Raw genomic sequence first — 19,298 nt, forward strand, 5'->3', positions numbered from 1 at the left:
CCAGCCTCTCCCACGACGTCATAGAACATGTGCGCATGTACAGTACAAGCTGTTTAGTATAATGTCATAGCACCCACTACTACAGCAGCATTTCTTTATTTTATTTCACTGAAAATCCGGACATAATGATTAGATTTAATTGGACGATTTTTACCGTCCCATTATATCTATTTTTTTTTACAAAAACAAAATCAAATTGCAGAAGAAGTGTCTGAAAATGGTGTCAGCAGGTGTGGCCACCTCAATAAAAGGCAGAGGTTTGAGCAGTTTACTGACCTTTAGCATTTAACAGGTGTATGTAAGCACCTCCATACAGAAGGAGAGACAAAGATCTTATGAAAGCAACTGTTGCAAGGCCATTTGCAAGCTATTTGGAGGTGTCATTCTAGAACGAGAAAGATTATTCACAAGTGGAAAACATTTGAGACAGCCTTCCAAGGAGCGGATGTCTCTACAAGTTCACTTCAAGGTGCGACAGTGCAATAAATCAAGACCAACATCTCTGACTCCACAGGCCTTAGCATGTTACATGTGTGTGTCTGCACAAACCACAGGACTCAAGACACAAGAGGAGCCCAATGTGGAGATGTTTTACCATGATGCACAGCAGCAGTCTGTCATATAGCAGCACAAATACCTCATACCAACTGACTAGCACAGTTGTGGAAGGGGGATGATTTGGGCTTGTTTAGCAGCCACAGGAGCAGGTAAACCCTACAGTCATTGAATCACCCATGAAATCATCTCTATATCTGAAAATCCCAGAGTGAAACATGAGGCCATCTGTCCAAAAACGATTGCAAACAAAATCATGCAACAGAAAAATATCTGCAAATCTACAACAGAATGGTTGTAAAAGAAAATGATCGGGTGTTGTAATGGCCCAGTCAGCATCCAGTCCTCAGCTGGATTGAAAGTGGGACCTTAAGAGAGCTGTGTTTACATGAATGCATCTTTAAAGAACTGAAGCAGTATATATATATATGATTTGAAAGAGAATGCTCCTTCTTTTTCATGACTGTTGCAACAGTTGAATTTTAATTTTTGAAAATGGCTATCTTAAAATTGTTTGGTGACATCTGAAACTCCCCCCCCCCCCCCCCCCCCCCCTACAGAGGCTACAAGTCAGACACAGTTTTTTTAAGCATTAGCTATAATTACATCGAAGTAACAATGACAGACATGCCATTTTCAGTATTGAGATGCAAAATAAACAATATTCCATTTCGGTATTTTTTGCATTTTATTAAAAACATGATTTTTACAGCAAGCTTTACACAAAGATTTGAGGGCTTTTTCAAACTGCACTGTAGATGATGTACATGTGTTGCTATACAGATACATTTAAATACACAACAACAGTACAGCGTTGCACAGGAATATTTTCCCATCAAAAACTAACCCTTGTAGAAACACTTTTTTTCTTTTTTTTTTAAAAATACATTAAATGTGTGTACATAAAAATCATCTCTGAGCTATACACCCTCACTTTCTCATGTTAAACATACACACACACAAATGTACACACATACATAAGCCAGAGCAAAGCATCCTGAAATGAACCTAACCAGTAGGAGGGCACAAAATCTTCCGAAAGATATTCCTCATACACCACATTTGGTGTTCTGATGTTTGTGGGAGCCCTGTCTAACATATCAGTCCAAAAATCTCCCACTGGTATTCAAATGGGTTGAGATGTGATGTTTGTAAAAAACAAAGCATGGTATTTACATCGTTATCATACTCACCAAACCATTAAATGGCCCTTGAGCATTATGGATGGGAGCATTGTCATACGGGGAGAGACCACTTCCACCAGCAGAAATAAATATATCATTGTACAAGAAACATGATCACTAATAGCAACTATATATTGACTTGCAAAGGTCTTACCCACTGAGGGCACGAGTGGACTCATACATTCCAGCAAGATGAAACCTACTGCATTGCAGAGCCACTGTATAGATGAGGATGCTGGTTGTAAAAGCAGCTTTAAAATATATTTTTCTATAGAGGTAAGGGAAATTAATTACATTATAGCCAAAAGAGAAATATGTAGTACCACATGATTTAGAATATAAAATCAATTATGTTAATTATTATTAATTAAGTTGAATAAAGAGTTTTTTTTAAAACATTCAAGTAAATTATTATCACTACTCAAAATCAGTGTTACTGCATAATAATCAGTTAAAGTCATATTTATCATTAGACAATGAAAAATGATATTGGTAATTCTACGATTGAGTCGTCCAGTGTTGGTGGTTTTTGTTTTGTGGCTCTGTTCTCATGCCTAAAGAATGCCTCCTGCAGCATCTCACAGCTGTCAGTTGGATTTCTGCAGTGCCTAGTAAGAGGACACAGTGAACATAGTGGCAGTGGCAGTGTCAACGTAACCATTGGCTGCCTGTTCATCCAGGACTGGCAGGGCAGTATGAATGCAGGCTGTATGCTTTTGTGGAGTGGTGGTGATGGATGCCGTGTAGCTGCTCATTGCTGCTTCCCTTGTCAGCTGATTCTCAACAGGGCACATGTCCACCTGTTTTTCCATCACATTGCTCTGGAACAGCAGTAGCACATTGTCATTGTTCATACTCTTCACCTTGCTGTAGTCCTCAGTCTGGTGCACCTCGGGGCAGACTTTTCCATGGCATGAAACAGGGTGGAGAAGCACCATGTTCTCCTCATTCACTGTCTGGACTTCAACATATTCAGTGGAGCGGAGTGTGGGCAGCTGTTGACTGGCAGGTGCTCCTTTGCAGCCAGTGTGGGAGATGTTAATATTACTGTGGGCTTTGAGTTTTTGATGGATCTCTCTCTGGGGATGCAGTAGGTTAGGTTGCCTGTTGCTGAGGCTAAATTCCCTGTAGTTTGATCTGAGACCCCCTTTGGCGCTGTGGCCAGGCTGACCAAGGTAGGAAGATAAGGAGCCTGGGGGGAACAAGCTGTCAGAAAGGCAGTGCTGTTTGGACATTTCAAGTGACCTCGGTTGATCCAGTGGGTGTAAGCTGTACTGGGGCAGTGGGGAAAACACAGAGGGCCAGGTCTTCACCCTCCCACTGGACAAATAAGGGCTAACAACATCATCATTAGCATATATCTGCGCTTTGTCCTCCAGAACTTCATCATGGCTTTGTGCATCCGTCTCCACTTGAGCACTCTGCTGACCCGATACCCAATCCTTTTCCTTTGTCTCTCCACACTTATCCATGAGCAAAGTGTGACTGTCACAGCTGCCACGGCCAGAGTCGCTGTCAGAAGCGGAGCTCCCAGATTTGAGGCAGCAATTGTGTAGATCTTTGTTTTCCTCCAGTATCAGTTCCCGCTCCTCAGGAACATACACCTCTAGGTATTCCACAAGCAAGTCCTCATAGTTTGGCGATGTTGTTGGGGGGAAATCTGACACCATCAGTGAGCTGAAGATACCCTCAGACTTGCCATTCTACACACAAACAGATCAATTCCCCAATTACAGTAAAAGTAAAAATAAGAATACTTAATGGAAATGTTCTTATTCAGTGTACGTTAATATATTAGTGATTATGTAGCTGCTTTACCTTGAGAAGCTGTTCATCAAACCCCTTAATTTTAGGACCAGGGACTGGTGGCAGAAGGCAGTGCTTCAGACTACACACATGAAAAAACAAAAGATACATGTCAGGGTTTGTAAGCAGCAAGATCAATAATCCAAAAGGGTGAAAATCCAAAGAAAAATCTCTACCCAAGTCCAAAAACCAGTATTGAATAACTGCAATCTTAAGGCTTTCAGGTGGACCTGCATTAAAATTAATTGCAATTCTGTCGTAGCAATCATTGCAAGGACATACTTCTGTAAACTACTGTCAGTGAACATAGCTCATCTCTGCTTTCATAAATTCCCATTAAAACTCTTTAACGAGAAGAAAGAAAACACTATAAATAAGATCCAGAAATGTGCCGCCTTCTCTGGGTCTGAATTTAAGATAGACTAAATCAAAGTGGAAGGCTGTCCTGTCAAAATTCGACTTTGGAGAAAAAATGGCTATCGTGTCATAGATCCAAAGGGAAGAGGGACCATCAAACTTCTTGTCTGCATACAGTTAAAAAGCCAGAATCCATGATGTTACAGCAGTTAGTGCACAAGGCTTTTACATCTGTGAAGGCACCAATGACGTTGAACAATACAGCGTTTGAGCAACATTTACTTTCACTGTTTTCATAAAACAATAAAAAATCTAACATGTAATGGAATAGTTCAGCCGAGAGTTTCAATTGGTCAGAAATGTTTATTGTCTTAGCATCACTGTAATAGTACTACTAATAATAATTATTAGTGTGAATGTGCATGTATTCTGATCACAATAAAAAGAAAATGAAGAAATAAACTTCAGAAGAAAGACGTGGCTGTTCTTACTTGTGACCGTTCATGTGTATCAGCCAGGTGAGAATGAAAAAGATGAGGGCCGCAAAGACCATCATGAGGATCCACACTGACTTTTCCCGATGAAAATCTGAAAGAAACATTACAGCAGTGTCACAGCCTTGGTCTTATTCTTTTTGAACTGGCCAATTCAGGTAACTGACGTCTTCATATATAAATGGACGGACATGAAAGTGGTGCTTTTCAACGAGAAAATGGTTCATTGTATTTCCTAAAATGCCGAGCTTGACCTTTAACGAATGTGTTCTATTCTTCTACAGACAATGTTTGTTGGTGGATGTCTTACAGTCAGGAACTTTGACGTAGGAAGTGGAGCTCCATTCACTCCAAAAGCCATGATCGGGTTTACAGCGCACTTGAACAAGGTATGTACCACCTGACCGTAGGCTGAAAATGTTAAACACTTTCTGCTGGCCCGCAAGGTGCATCTGTGAATGAAAAACACACAAATGACACAATCAAATCAGTCCTTGCAGCTGCAAACAAACAAATTAAACCTTTATGTTGTGAGATACCAGCCAAGTCCTTCAGCATGGGTTTTGAGTTAAACCAGAGGCCAATATTCTAACCACCAGGACACTCTGTTTTCACATGCAATAATTTGTTTACCTCCCATTCATCCTCCCTCTCCAACTTGATACGAAGCTCATAAATGAGGGTGATCCAGCCCGAGCGGGTGTCAGCTTTAGGTGGCGGTTCCCATGACACTCGAAGGAAGGGCCAGCCTTTGTCCTCCGAAACAGTCACTGTTACATTCTCTGGAGAATTGGGCATGACTGCGGAGGAAGAGAGAAAATGTCAATGGGTAGACTAAAAGGGAGAAATAAAAGACATCAGAGGAAAGAATGTTTGTCACTGAGACGCCCAATTAAAGCCATAGCGACTGAGCGTCACTGAAGCCTCCATTGTTTTACTGCAAAGCAATTAACACCTCAAGTGGATGAACACTTAGACTGCAGAAGTGACCTTTGAAATATTTGTTGACATGTGTGAAATGACATTGCAGAGATAGATAGAAATGTTTAGGCTTTAATAAATCTACTTAAAATATGCTGAGGTTGATATCTTTTACTTTAAATATGAATGTATAACTTTTCTTGGTTAAACAGGCTTATGATATGGAGCTAGTGGGTTGTATATAGTTTGGAAAATATTACTCAAAGGGATAAAACAGTAGTATGGGAGTATATTCTGCCATATTCTGTGCCAGCAGGATAGTGTATATGTATGTATTTTTACATCAGAGGAGGTCCAAAACACCCTTTATTCTTAATTCACTCATGTTAATTCATGAACGATAGCCTCAAACACATTTCCCTCACCGATGTAGACTACATCAATGTCAACAGGATCGGAGAAGGTGTTGCCCAGGGTGTTGGTGGCCACCACAGTGATGTTGTAATTGACCCAAATGGACGTATCATTCTTATTGAAGAAGCAGGAGTTCTCCCCGGCCGTGAAGTAGTCAGGACACTCGTAGACTGTGTCAGAGCTGTTAGAGAGGCAGAAGAACAGCATGTAATTAAGAGGGTCTGTACACTGCTTTGTTACATCAGAAGAACAGTTTGTATTATTCATGCTACAATTTCTGAAACTGTGTAAGAGGGTGTGTTTATGTGTGTGCGGGAAAGATGAGATGAGAGGATAATTCAAAGATAAACGAAGGGCACATTTTCTTTCATTTTTTTTTCGATGGATGGCAAAAATAATTACGGAGCAATTAACAAAAGAGATAAGTGGGCAACTTATGTTCTGTGATTTTCATCCTGTTTACTGCACTTTTCAATGTTTCCAGCACAAGAAGACTTTCAAAAAATAGCTCAGCTGATGTGCCTTGTAGGAGTACTTAGCAACCAGTTCAGATCCCAATAGCCCCAGGTGCTTTAGTGAACACAACCTGGAGTGCTTGTTTAGATTGGACAGAAACATCCTTGTTGCTGGAGCAGCAACTGATACTGACTGATAAGGGGATGGCAACTGAAAGATTGCAACTGTGAGCCTCTTGCATTTCTCTCATCCACTCAAAACGCTCTCTAAAAAAAAAGCGTTATTGGAAGTCAAAGACTTGTTATTGAAAACTGAAACCCAAACTTTTGTTTGCACATTCAGAAGAGTTTTTTACTACAAACCTGAGTCTTGTGAGCAGTATCTGCACTGACAGACGTAAGAAAAATCTCTATTCCCCGGTCTCAATGGGAGATACAAAGTGGAAGCATTTAAAATCAAAGTACAAAGGGGAAGATACTTGAAAATCTGATGTGAAATGAGAGAAATTTTCATAGATAATTAAGTGATTTAATTAATTTAAAGCCAATTTCACAAAAAAGCAGTCCAACTATTTCTTCTACCTACTTGATCTGCTTCAGGTCAGTTTCATTATTTTTGCCATATCAAACTCGTTATTCATCATTCTCAACATTGAGAATCATTCATCATGCTTGAAGCATTGGAGGATCAAAAGATAATTGACAAAATGCTGTGGACTTAATAAGTGATGACATTTTTGTGAGTTAAAAAACAGAGAGATAACTTGTCTGCCATTTTGGCTAAGAGAGGCATGTCTTGCCTGTCCAAAAGATTCAGCTCAGCAGTTTAGAGTAATTTTTGCTTCACATTTTCAGAACATTTATTTTACTTGCAATAAAAATATTTTTCAAAGTAATGCATATGGTCCTGCTCTCCATTTTACCCTCCACCAAGAAGGTATGTGGCTGGTTTGGTTTGATTGTTCATCTGTATCTAGCTATTCATCTATATAAATATACAGTATATATATATTTTCTTTTCATATGACAAATGCCATTCATAATGTAAATAGGATTGTCAAGAAATACCCTTGGAAAATGTCAACATGTACAAACATGAAGATGTATGTTTTACATAAAAAAAAAGAATAAATAATTGTTCGCAGTTTGTTAGGAAAGCTCAAGTGAAATTTTAAAGCTCTCTGACGCCTCAAATCTTATCCCAACAAAAGACCAGCCATGAGTAACTCAATTTGGCTGCCCAGCAGTCTATAAAATAAAAATAACTGACGCTCATGAAGCAGAGTAAAACTCTGTGGATAAGTACTCATCATTGTGTAACTGAGAAAGGGCAACTAACAGTAACAGCATAATGATCCAAAACACAACGTACAACCTCAGGTAGAGTAAGCAAAAGATTCTGACATAGCTCTGATGGTCTCACAAAACTAGACGCCATTGAAAATCTGGAGGTATGACTCAAAAGAACAGTGCATGAAAGACGGCCTTTACTAAACTGGAACTGAAAGTTTCTTGGTTTTCTAGAAAAAAGATGTGCCAAACATGCTTTTACTAATACTGATATTTGCTTCAGGGGGATGTTCCTCTTCTTATAGTTTTGATACTATGTAACTGCATGCTTTGATAAGATGCTAATAAACAAATGATACGAATGAAAATAATTCCTCAATATGTAATACACTAACTTTTGCATTTTAGGGTGTCTTCTCTTCATTTGGCAATTCACAGTAAGATAATTTTTTGTCTTGTCAGGGCTTATCAGGGGTTCCTCTAACAATTACATAAACAAAACTGAGAAATACTGACAATCTATCAGTGCTACTATTACATATCGGAAAGGTGATTTAAAGAAAATACAAAATTCAAAGTCTGCCAAGTTTTGCACAACCAGACAGATAAATGTACCAGACATACAAACAGACGACCACAGTCACATAAAGTTGTTCCACATTAATTCTTGCCTTTGAGAAAGAAAAGACTGAACTCAATGTGTTAATATGTGAAAGTGAGAGACACTCACTTTTCTTTGCGATAGTACAGTGCATAATTTGTGGGCAGCCCCCCGTCAGAGCCTGGCTCCCACCAGCAGGTGAAGGTCTCTTTTTCGGGTGAGCGACATCTCTTCAGCGTGGGTTTCCCTGGAAGGCTGTAGCCTAAAGACACACAGCACAAAAATACAAGACATGAAACCGAATACAACACTAAGAAGATGGACTGCATAATTACACGATAGATTGCCAGATTTAACTTAAAAGTGTTTAAGCCAAGTCAAGCACAGACAAACCTGTACATTTTTTCTCCATAAGCCTTCAAAGAAATAGAAATAGTCGCCGATAAGCTGCAATATGTGAAAAGGGCTTATGTTTTTGTCAAAGGTAATCCAAACACAGACATTCAGTTGTTATTAAAAGTTCCGTCACACGTATAGTCTTTAAGAGCAGGATTTAAAAGAAATATTTAGAAAAAAAGAATTTATGCCATGATTGTAAAAGTTCAATTTAGTTTCACATACTGGGAAGAAATGTTCACTTTTCTGAAGTTTTCTTTTTATAAGTATAAAAAATATTCAACCAGTGAGTTGAGAACAGCACATAGAAAATCATTTTTTCTGGCTATCTGGTACATTTCTTTATTGGACCCAAATCACATACTTAATTAATGCAATGGCTTCTCTTTGGGAAATAAAAGTCAACATAGAAATATAAAGTAACAGAAACCATTCAGATGACCTAATTTGTCATGAGAAACTGTTTCAAGTGTAAACTGCATACAACACTTACTTGTTGCCTCTGCGTGCAGCATAAATAAAAGCAGCAACCATAGCAGAATAACTCTCCCAACTTTCTTCATCATGGCACCACAACGCCTTGGCTGTGGAAAGGAGCAGAAAACAAACAAAGGCAGGTGAGGATGCGGGAACTTCCTGATCTTTGCACCTGACAAATCACTTTCGCTGTAATGTTTGATTCACATTTTGCAGCAAGTCACAAGAAAAGCTGCTCTTTACAGCTGTGAGGTTTCCTTGATGTGGCATGTCTTGTTTAGGAATGAAGCATTATGTGAATGCTAATATCGACTTAAGGCCCCCGAAGGTATAAGTAGCCACATACAGCATGATGTGATACCATCCACAGGTGAAGGATGAATAGCGAAGTTGAATAAACCTCAGACAATAAAAACGTGACTGCAGAGGCCATGCTCACAAAAAAAAAGGGTGGAGTAATAATGCACAGTTGTCATTCAACTGAACTTAGAGGGAATCCATGGCTGAAACAGACATAAGAAGCAAATCTAAATAAATCAAAAGCAAATACAAAAACATAAAAAATCCCACTGATATTGTTTGCTGCTTCACTAGGGATTATAAAACATCCTCTCAGTTTCTGACTATCTCTACCAGCTGGCACATGCAGCATAGATGGTTGCATAACCTTAGGGCCCCACAACAGCACACGCACAGCAGGAGGCTGGCTTACATCACTCATGATCGCTTAGACTCCCCTCCACATGACTTGTAAATCTACATTTGACTAGCCACGCGAAGCTGTATTAGTAACTACTAAGCATGACCCTTCATCTCTAAACTGATGGGAAGCTGGAGGGAGGAAGATTAAAGGGTAGAGAAAATAATATATAGGTTAAATAGAGCCGTGGAGGATAGCTGAAAACACCTCAGTCACATGCCCTCTCACATGCTGTCTCCCATTCCTATTCAAGCATGCTCTTGAATTAAATACAATTTCTGGCAAATTAGCATTTTCTAAGACACGTCAAAAGCATCTGGCTCTCAGAAAACCTATTTCATGGTAGAGGAATGCAAAGCAAGGGTGTTAACTGTCAGGATGTTTTCTGAGATTCCATCCAACTTGCTTCTTATTTGCAAAATAAAAGACAGAACAGGGGTGTGAAAACTAGAAAACGTGCTTTTTCAAGAACAATTTCAACATCACAGACTGTTCTGTGACTTTAAATTTCAATAAAGCCAGCATGAAACATCCTTACCCGTAACTTCTTTAGTTTGTGTCTAAAACATTTCTATTATTTAATGACTTGGATGTTTTCTATTGTTTATGACACGCTTGGTCCCAGTGTTCAACCATCGTGACGCAACATGGAGCAGAAGCTTCCCTTCTGTGCATGGTTTCCATCACGCACACTCAGAGAAAAACTCTACCAGTGATCTTGGTGCAAACATAGCAACACAACATTTAAATCGAGGAGTGTCTGTGGGTTTTCTGTGTATGTATAACTGTGGGGGAATATTACAATGGACTGTACCATTTTATTTCTAAGGTAAAAATGTGGAGTAGTTACTTTAGTAAAGTCTTTATGCCTGGAACAGAGAAGGGAAATATTGTGCTTTTGACTGTTGTTACACACAAAACTAAATGTTACATGAAACAATCTGACAGCTTTGATTAAGCTGATATGACTTATATAAGCTGAATTAAATTAAATCTATAGCTAATCGAACAACTGACAGTTAATTGATGGACAGAATCATAAAATTATTTCATAATGAAAATGATCTATTACTTTTTGGATACAAAGTAGCTAAGATCTTAATATCTAAATCCACCTCCACCAACTACAACTATAAGAGCTGACTTTCCCATTAATACACAACCTACTGATGTACCGAATACCTGTATAAGGTCACATGGCACATTTTTTCTGTTCTGAGTACTTACATTTTTAATATTGCTTACTAACATTTTCACAATTTTTTTTAAATCTTGAACTTGACTAACTTTTTGCGTGAAAAAGACTTTTCACTGTACTGTGATATTAGTTCCTTAAGTTACGTAAAGCATCGAAGTATTTCTGCCACCGCTGGAATGTCAAAACCGCATGTGGTGTAAAATAGCACCATAAAGACTATTTTAAACATGAAAAGCCTGAATTTGACTGCCCTGGAATTGTGCCAAGCATCAAACGTACTGCATTTCGCAACACAATGTCGGCCTCCAGGTAAATTTCCCATTAGCATCGGGCTGGTCAGAGGTGTGGCTGCATGGGGAGTGTTGTCATATCATGTCAGCAGGTGGGCTAACATTTACTTAACCGAGACATTCATGTGCCTGATAATAATTGAGATATCACATTTTTTCTATATTTTCAGTGTAAGACTTTTCAAACTTAAAGACAAACACCATTACCAGATTGCCATTAACGATGCCTTAATAATGTCATCATGATCTGATAAGTGGCATTAAGATCAAGGTACTGGATTAGCCTCCTGCTGTATATAGCCTTCCTACGTAAGCAGTAGCCCAAACTGAATAAGCTGCTAAGCTGGGACAGTGCTAGCCAACAAAGCAAACTTTCTCCCACACAAATGGCAATGGTCGGGGTGTTAAATCTATTTAGCAATGTATGGATCTTCTGAAATTATGTCTTGACTATCAATACTGTCAGATACTGTGTATCCATTCAAACTTATATTCTTTATCAAGCCAAGGTACTTTCAGTGACATCTTTGCTGATTATATTAAGCAAGGACAAAGATGGTGACCTTTTCTATCAAACATTTAATTTAATGTATGCGTACATCAGAAAGTGGTTCACAAGTAACAGTATACACAACATTTAACCGACTTAGACTTAATGGAACCTGGAGTACCTGAACGCAGTGTCTATATAACACCCTGGACATTAAAAGGATGAAGTTAGACAGTAAAATGTTTCGAAAGTGATATCCAAGAGTTTCTGTGCATAAAGCATAAATAAGAAACAACATCCAAGTAAATGTGAGGCATTGTCTGGCATTGGTATGTAACAGACATGCAGCAAAAAGCGCCCACCTTCGCAAAGTAAGGGACGTTTTTTTGATGAGTAAGGAAAGTTTCTTTCTCTTGCACACGAGGGGTAACTGATGCAGCAGAGTCACAGCAGTCGTGTTTCCAATAACTCATTTCTATTTTCTCGAAAGTTAAAGAAAACAAGCACAAAAGTACAAGACATATCCTCAATGATTTACGGCAAGTTCACATCTTCCACTTTTATATTATCTCAGACCTAGAGCACATAAAAAAAGCTAATGTGACTGTAGAAGTACTAAATCATACTTTTCTCACATTTGAAAGATTCAGCATTTAGACAGTGAAAGAGTAAATATAATGTGAAAACAGCAGGTTTGGCATGCGTGACAAGCGGTTAATTGTTACAAAAGTTCCTCTAGTTGTGTCCCTTTCTGTGTAAATATACAGTAAATGACTATTTCTTGGCCACAAATTGCTGCACAGTTTGGCTGGAATGTGTACAACTGTTACCAGAAATGACTCAATGATGTCCCATATCATAACCTTAACCTGAAATCCTGCTGAGAGGGAGGCAGACTCACAGTTCCTGGTATTGTAATAAAACTGGTTTGAACAGAATCACTGAGGCCTTTCTAGGAATTTATTTTCCTTATGTGGGTAGTCAAGGATAGAGAGCGACAGAGAACAAAGCAAGAGACGGTAAAGTAATTCAACCACAAACAAACTGCTTGGAGGGACATGGACACCTGAATTTAACAAAAAAATGTTGTTGCTTGATTTAGTTTTTATTGTCAGGACAGATGCTATTGTTGAAGTTACTTATAATGGTCAGTTTTTCCCATTAAGTGGTTGTGTTCTAAATTAATTCAGATGCTATGGTCTGCTCTGGGTTTAGACTTGTTGTACTTTATTGATGTCATGTGATTGATATATACTGAGTAGATTTAATATTAGTAATCATATTTAAAATGGATATCATGAAATGACAAAGGCTGCTTTTGTGAAACCTCCAAGTTTCTGAAAGGCTGAATCTAAAGGGATTTAGGCATGTGCTTTGTGGGAGAACGAAAACATCCCAGTTCAACTCATTCTAGTGTGTTTTTATCAAATGGAAGCATTCGGTGGGAGGGAAGAAGGAATATTTCAATTATTTTCTTACCGAACAGCAATAGCCTGTAAGGGGAATTTAATAAGACGAGTAATTCCTCACTCTGTTGAAGATTAATGAAAGTTACAACAACAGCTCACACCAACCCGATGACCACCAAACTTTATCAGTAAAGCTTGTATGCATTTCCAGCCACTGTTAACACATGTATGATATTAAACCTGTCATGTGATATGGGTTTTACTGAGGAATACATACATTGCACTGCTTTCTTTTCTTTTTTTTTTCAATTGTTCTTTGTGGTCAAGAGTGACAGAAGGACAGCAAACGGGCACACCTTAAGAACTGGACAAAGTGATATGCACTTTTCAGAATTTAAATGAATAAGAAAATAAGAAATAAGAAAAATACAGTTTTAATGATAGCAAACCTTTCATCGTGAAAAAAAACAACAACAAAGTGCTGCTTTAAAATGTATTAAACCACTTGTTTTCATGCTTAAAGCTGAACGGTCTAATAATCACAGCAGACGTCTGTCAGCAGTACCAACACTGAGGTTAAATAAAGCCTAAAAGCAGAAAGAGTCACTAAGCTGCAGCCAACTAACATCATAATCCAGTACTGAGATGATCATTCTGGTGCTGTAAAGGTCAGTAGCCTCTTTCATCTCTTCCTAACCTGACTTAAATCTAATGAGCACGGAGCTCACAACCCCATTAGGACTGCTGGCACTTTGCACCTCCCGTAACAGAGAAGAAAACAAAGTGGCAATATCCCAAATAATTTCATTCTAATGCTGTGTAGCTATTCAAACCGGCCCAGATATATATCAATTAAAAAAGAGTAGTGACTTTGGCTTACCTGCGGCTGTGAGGCGTTATTTGTCTACCCCTCCGTGCCCTCTCTGTAGTTACTCCGCATCCGTCTCTCAAAAAGCTGGAGTTACCAACTCCAGCCTTCAGCTGCTTTCCTGTGATGACAGGAGAGAAGTGCGCACGAGAGATCGTGCGACCCGGGCTGATCAGCCGTCCCGTCGGAGGAGAAACAGCAGGGACGAGGAGAGCCCTGATTCCGAGGAGGGCGGGGTGGAGGAGCTCAGCCTCCTCGGAAGCGCCGCCCACCACTCAGGTTGCCAAAGATACGGGTTTACGTTGAGCGCAGACTCGCTAGACCAGCTGGTCATTAAGGATAAACAACGGAAGACAAGTTGGATACTTTATTGCTGAAAATTTGTTTAATGTAAATTAGTGTCATGGAGATTAATTCCATGAGTTTCAGTTAGATTTAATTCAGATTGATCAGTGTGTGTGGTCGTGGGTTTGGGGTCCAAATCTGTTTGAATAGTAACTTTAAGGGGTCTAATGAAACAAAAGGGCCCTAATCAAAGATCGGTAAAAGACCCCCTCTTTCAGACTTTAAGAGGCACAAAGCAGCCACAAACAGTGCTGATATGACTTATAGTAATTTTGTGTGTAACTGACTGTGTATGGCAGATAGTTTGCATAAAGACAGTTGTAATGAGTTTTGTTACTTGTTTCGTTGTTAACTAATTTTTCGATTTCCGCGTTTCTCTAAAGTAATTTTCATTGATTATTCTTTCATTTTGGGGATGTTTTTGTCTGAATTTTTGATAATTGTATGTATCATATTGTTTACATGTATTATCATTATCTTTTTAATATTTCTTCTCCCCAATTTGGTCACTTTGTGTCCCACTTGGGCACCTTTTTTTAAATTCCTTTATGGTTGCTTACATCTCATTTTGATCATGCTAGCAAGTTAATGCCTATCGCGTGTTCCAATATGGGGATTTCAAATCGGTCTTTTCTTTTCCAAATCTTTTCGATTTAATTTGGTTTGTCTTCCAATCATATACTAAATTAACGTGGGGGAAAAAAAGAAGGGGGTACATGAAGGGCTCCATGCATCAGTGTGCAGTTATCTGTCCTGAGATCTCATTAAAAGGACAAAAAAACAACTTTCCATGATGTAAATATCAAGGCAAAGTTTTAAAGAACAGTTATAATACCTTGATATGTAGTTTGTAATGCAAATCTTTTTTTCAGTGGGATCTTGTCATAATTTATGTCATCCAGTGACCATCAAGGGGCCTCACAAAGTATAGGTTTAGGTTCATTTGCAGGCAAGTTGTAGCGAAGAGTAGAAGAAGCCTTCAGGAAACAAGTGTAGCTCAATGACTGACAGTGACACAAAGATATTAACAATATCACTGATATGTGTTACCATCAGGGACTAGGTTGCAAATGATTATGACAACTCCTCAGGAAATTAATTTCAATGCGATTTCGATCCGCAGTTGACTAAACAATGGTTGTATGTGTGAGTCCACGGCAGCCTTTTAAAAAATTAGACCACACTGCTTATCTGCTATCCTATCTGAGACAAGAAAAGAATTATGTTTGCTATATCCTGTGAGACCTATTCCCTGCAAACAGTAAAGGTCACCTCTCCTCAGGACTGCACATGGTGCCTGTTTGCTGCTACCTTAGTAACTTCTGCTTTTACAAATATTGTAAAACACATTGTGACAATCAGAGTGATATACCCTGTTAAAACACTGTTTACCCCCTAACTTGTTCCTCTTACTAAGTGCTGTAAACATAGTATTATATCCAAGCATTGGACATCCCTCTATCTATTCAGCGTACAATCTGGCCTCAACACACTGTCACATGTTTATGTATTAATGTGTGAGTGGGAGTTTATTTCTATTTCACACTGATATGGATATATAAAGAAAAAAAAGAGATAGAGAGCCGTTGGACATTAAAAACATTTGTTTTACATGTGGGAAACACAAAGTGCGGCTGTTCAAAATCCCCAAAGGAGCAATAACTTTAAGATTCCAAGGAAACTCAGAGTTGGCGACTAGGATAAAAAGGGAGATCAAACAGATTCCTATAGAGATCTTTAGGGATCTGTGCATCCGATTATTGTCTGTTTCCTTTTCCTTTTTGCTGATTGCGTTGACGCCCTGGGATACCACACCTAAAAAGATCTTACAGACACCTACGCAAACATACACGTGCTTGCATTCTCAAAGATGCATGAGGGCAGAGAGGGTGGAAGTTCTTGGAAAGTGTATTGTGTGGGCACCAGTGTGTGCTCTGCACTGCAATAAAAGGAAGGAAGAAAATAACATTTCGAGCTAAACTTGGTCTCTATAAAATGGATCACCAAGGTGAACTCAGAGCTCTTGATGTTCTCTTAGTGATTCAATGTGTAGTGTTTCTGTCATTTTTACTTCACCTTTATCAAGTGGAGGTCTTCATGCAGCCACATTTGATGTAAATGTTGCCTTAAAGTCTGAAATTTAACGTTGGAAAAATAAAGCATGTGTGTTTTCTTTTTAGGATTTTCGGGTTGATATGTTGATATGTAGTGATGCATTATATTATTGATATGTTCAATAAATGCTGCTATCTGTACGTAATCTGCATTTGGGTAGATTGAATGATGGCTTTCTATCAGTGATGGCCAGGGAAATCTCCACCCCTCCCCTTTTCAGCTCTACTTAGTGGCAGTAATGTTATATAATATGACCATCTGTTCTTGACATTGATTGAAAAGTCCCGCTATGCCAACCATATAAAATGTCAGTAACCATTTGAGCAAGTTTTATGTCTCCCCATTCTCTTCTTTTTGTTTAAATATTCCTCTCAAATTCTGAAAAATGCCATTGTGTGTTGGTATATCAGCTTTAATGCCTCTGCTTGTATGTTAATTTCTTTATTGTTTAACGAACAGGGCGAACACACGACCACACAGAGAATATGGCTAAATACTGACATCTAGTGGCACCTCAGGGAACTGATTAAAATAATATGAGAGGTGCCGCTGATGAAAGCAATTTAATGAGCAAAGAAAGAAATAGCCATTATAAGCATATTCTAAGCATCGAAGGGTGGGTCATATCTTTATCATAGAACCTCTGAAAAAAAAATCAAGTGATTGAATGTGATGCTTCTCTTAGGGTTGGTTGGGTGTACTCAATAGTGACTGACAAAAATAATACTAATAATACCTAGCTTTACATATCAGTATAGACCTTCCAGGATGGAAAAGATGGAAAAAATTGGCATGCCATATATGAATGCCAATAAAAATGTAAACAGGCAAATGCTTGTGTTTCTGGACAGCTCCTGAATTCATTCTACAAACTCAGTTACTGCAATTACTCAGTAACTCTGAAGTTTAACCAATGGTTCATTTAAAAAAAATCAATATAACTCAGTTGATTAATGTCATAGTAAGATTTACTACAAATAAAATAGGTAATTAAAAAATGCAAATCATCCATATTTATATTGATATAATTAATATTATTCGTTAATGGTCTGGCAGCATTGAAAACTGGGTAACGGCTATGTTAGAAAGCAGGAAAAAGGAACTGTTGAAAAACATTATGCCCTGTGAAAAGTGTTCCATATGATAAGTTTGCATACATGCACATGTGTATCCTGACGATGTAATCAATCAGTCTGTCATGATAACACATTTAGTCTCACAGTCAAGCAGTACAATAAATGCTCTGTAAGGTTAAGGTGAGGTGACAGGAGGAAAGCCCATGACACTCCTCGGTCCTCTTTTGTCTGCAGGTAGTTCTTTGTGTTTAGACTCATAATCCTGTTGCAGTCTTAGTCGATTTCCACAGAGGGCGGAGCATGTCTGTGAAAAACAGGGCACTACTTCTCCTCAGTCAGGACGGAGTCAATTCGTTGCAGGTGTCCAGACAAAACACTCCCCAAAAACAAAATATTCCCATCACCTTGCTTAGCCGTGGGTTGAATATGCTGTGGTATCATTTTTCTCTTCCATTTGCCTCTTACATAACACCATTCTGTTACTGTGTAAAATCTCAAACTCAGACTTTTCTTTACCACATGTTCACCGTGAAAGGCTGGTGTGCTTTGTTCCATCCCAAAAGCTTGGCCTTGTTTCTGAGAAGTGACTGTGATTTGTTATCTGTCTTATTGTCTTTATTCATCAAATTTTTCGTCGGCGATTGAGTGGATTTTGTATCTCTCATTGAACAAATGGTTATGTGTTGATCTTTTGACGGAGCACTCACTTTTGCTCTGAATGTTAGTGATGTGAATACCACTCACCAAAGCTTTTCAAAGAATCATGAACTTACCCCCTGGAGAAACTTATATGTCGCATTGTGATTCCAGTAAATTAGGGAATTTAAGCTAATTTCTGATCCCCTGAACATGACTTCTGTGGGTTAATACTAAGGACTTTTGTATTATTTTTGTGCTGTGGCAGCTGAACTTAGTGCAAAATGTTTCATACACAGTTCCTGGAATTGGAAATGAAGTTCCATTACATAATTTATGTTGTAAGTTCTCATTTCAATGAGGCATAAACTTCAAGGGAAGCCTGTACAATAAATTAATAAATGAATGAATAAATCGATCAATCAATACATACACATACAATACAATCAAACAAATAAATGGAGGACAATAGGTTAATATTTTTTTGTGGAATTTTTTAGAAAAGCAGAAAGCACATGTTTAAACTTCCCTCTCAGTGTTTTTGCTCCTCTTTTAAATCTCTCATTTCTGTGCGGCAGCACAGCTTAACCTGGTTTTTAACTTGGTTTACGTGACTGGCTCCTGCTCACTCATTTGGAAAGCTGAAGATTAACAACATAAAATCATGGTCTATTACTATTTACAGACAGATTTTGTAAAAATGATAACTTTTCCATTTTGCAGAATAATTACTTAAAAATAACACCATATAGTCACTGCGCTTGAGACAAGCATTAAATTAAACTCAAACAGACTCTAATTTCATGAACCTGGGGTTATTAAATTTGATATGCAGTTTACTCTGTGCCTGTGATTGGCTCTCTGCCAGAAGCCCTGCCCACATCACGAAAGCGCTCAAGATCTCCACGAGACCATTTTGCAAAAAAAGCAAAATAATGAAACAGCTGTGGTGCTACATGTTGTAATATCTAATGCTAAGATCCCTGTATTGTTAACGTTGTCGTTTCTGAGGAGAATTATATTCAATCACCCTGAAAATTACTAAAAGAAAATCCTTTAAAAAAAATACACACGACACTCTCTGGTTGACGCCCTCTTTTTTAATTGGGCATCTGGGAACGTTGGGGGATTTACAATGCAGTTGATAGGTCCATTATGGGAGCAGTCATACGTAATCCGTAAACGATTGGCTGAGCTTTCAGGAGGAAGTCAAGTGTCACA

The 19,298-nt window shown here is 38.5% G+C and overlaps 1 protein-coding gene across 1 annotated transcript; it reads right to left on the reverse strand.

Annotated features, from left to right (window-relative positions):
• Positions 1–1,224: 1,224 nt before the first annotated feature.
• On the reverse strand, positions 1,225–13,962 carry prlra (prolactin receptor a). Its single transcript, XM_072371779.1, has 9 exons — positions 13,918–13,962; positions 8,967–9,057; positions 8,207–8,339; positions 5,743–5,912; positions 5,030–5,196; positions 4,707–4,848; positions 4,394–4,490; positions 3,558–3,627; positions 1,225–3,442 (listed from the first exon to the last, which is right to left on the reverse strand). The coding sequence occupies exons 2-9, from the start codon at positions 9,037–9,039 to the stop codon at positions 2,348–2,350; spliced, it is 1,947 nt and encodes a 648-aa protein (XP_072227880.1). The 5' UTR covers positions 9,040–9,057; positions 13,918–13,962; the 3' UTR covers positions 1,225–2,347.
• Positions 13,963–19,298: the final 5,336 nt, after the last annotated feature.

Source organism: Leuresthes tenuis, unplaced genomic scaffold (assembly GCF_036924035.1).
Source record: "Leuresthes tenuis unplaced genomic scaffold, fLeuTen1.0.hap1 SCAF_19, whole genome shotgun sequence".
In the NCBI taxonomy this organism is placed as follows: Eukaryota; Metazoa; Chordata; class Actinopteri; order Atheriniformes; family Atherinopsidae; genus Leuresthes; species Leuresthes tenuis.

Bases quoted from the DNA above. Each gene is read 5' to 3' on its own strand.
- prlra (XM_072371779.1), bottom strand. From the start codon at position 9,039: ATGATGAAGAAAGTTGGGAGAGTTATTCTGCTATGGTTGCTGCTTTTA. The intron at 5,197-5,742 runs GTGAGGGAAATG...CTTCCTCCGCAG, and splicing joins CATTGATGTAGTCTACATCG to TCATGCCCAATTCTCCAGAG. The intron at 3,628-4,393 runs GTAAGAACAGCC...TCATGTGTGTAG, and splicing joins ATACACATGAACGGTCACAA to TCTGAAGCACTGCCTTCTGC.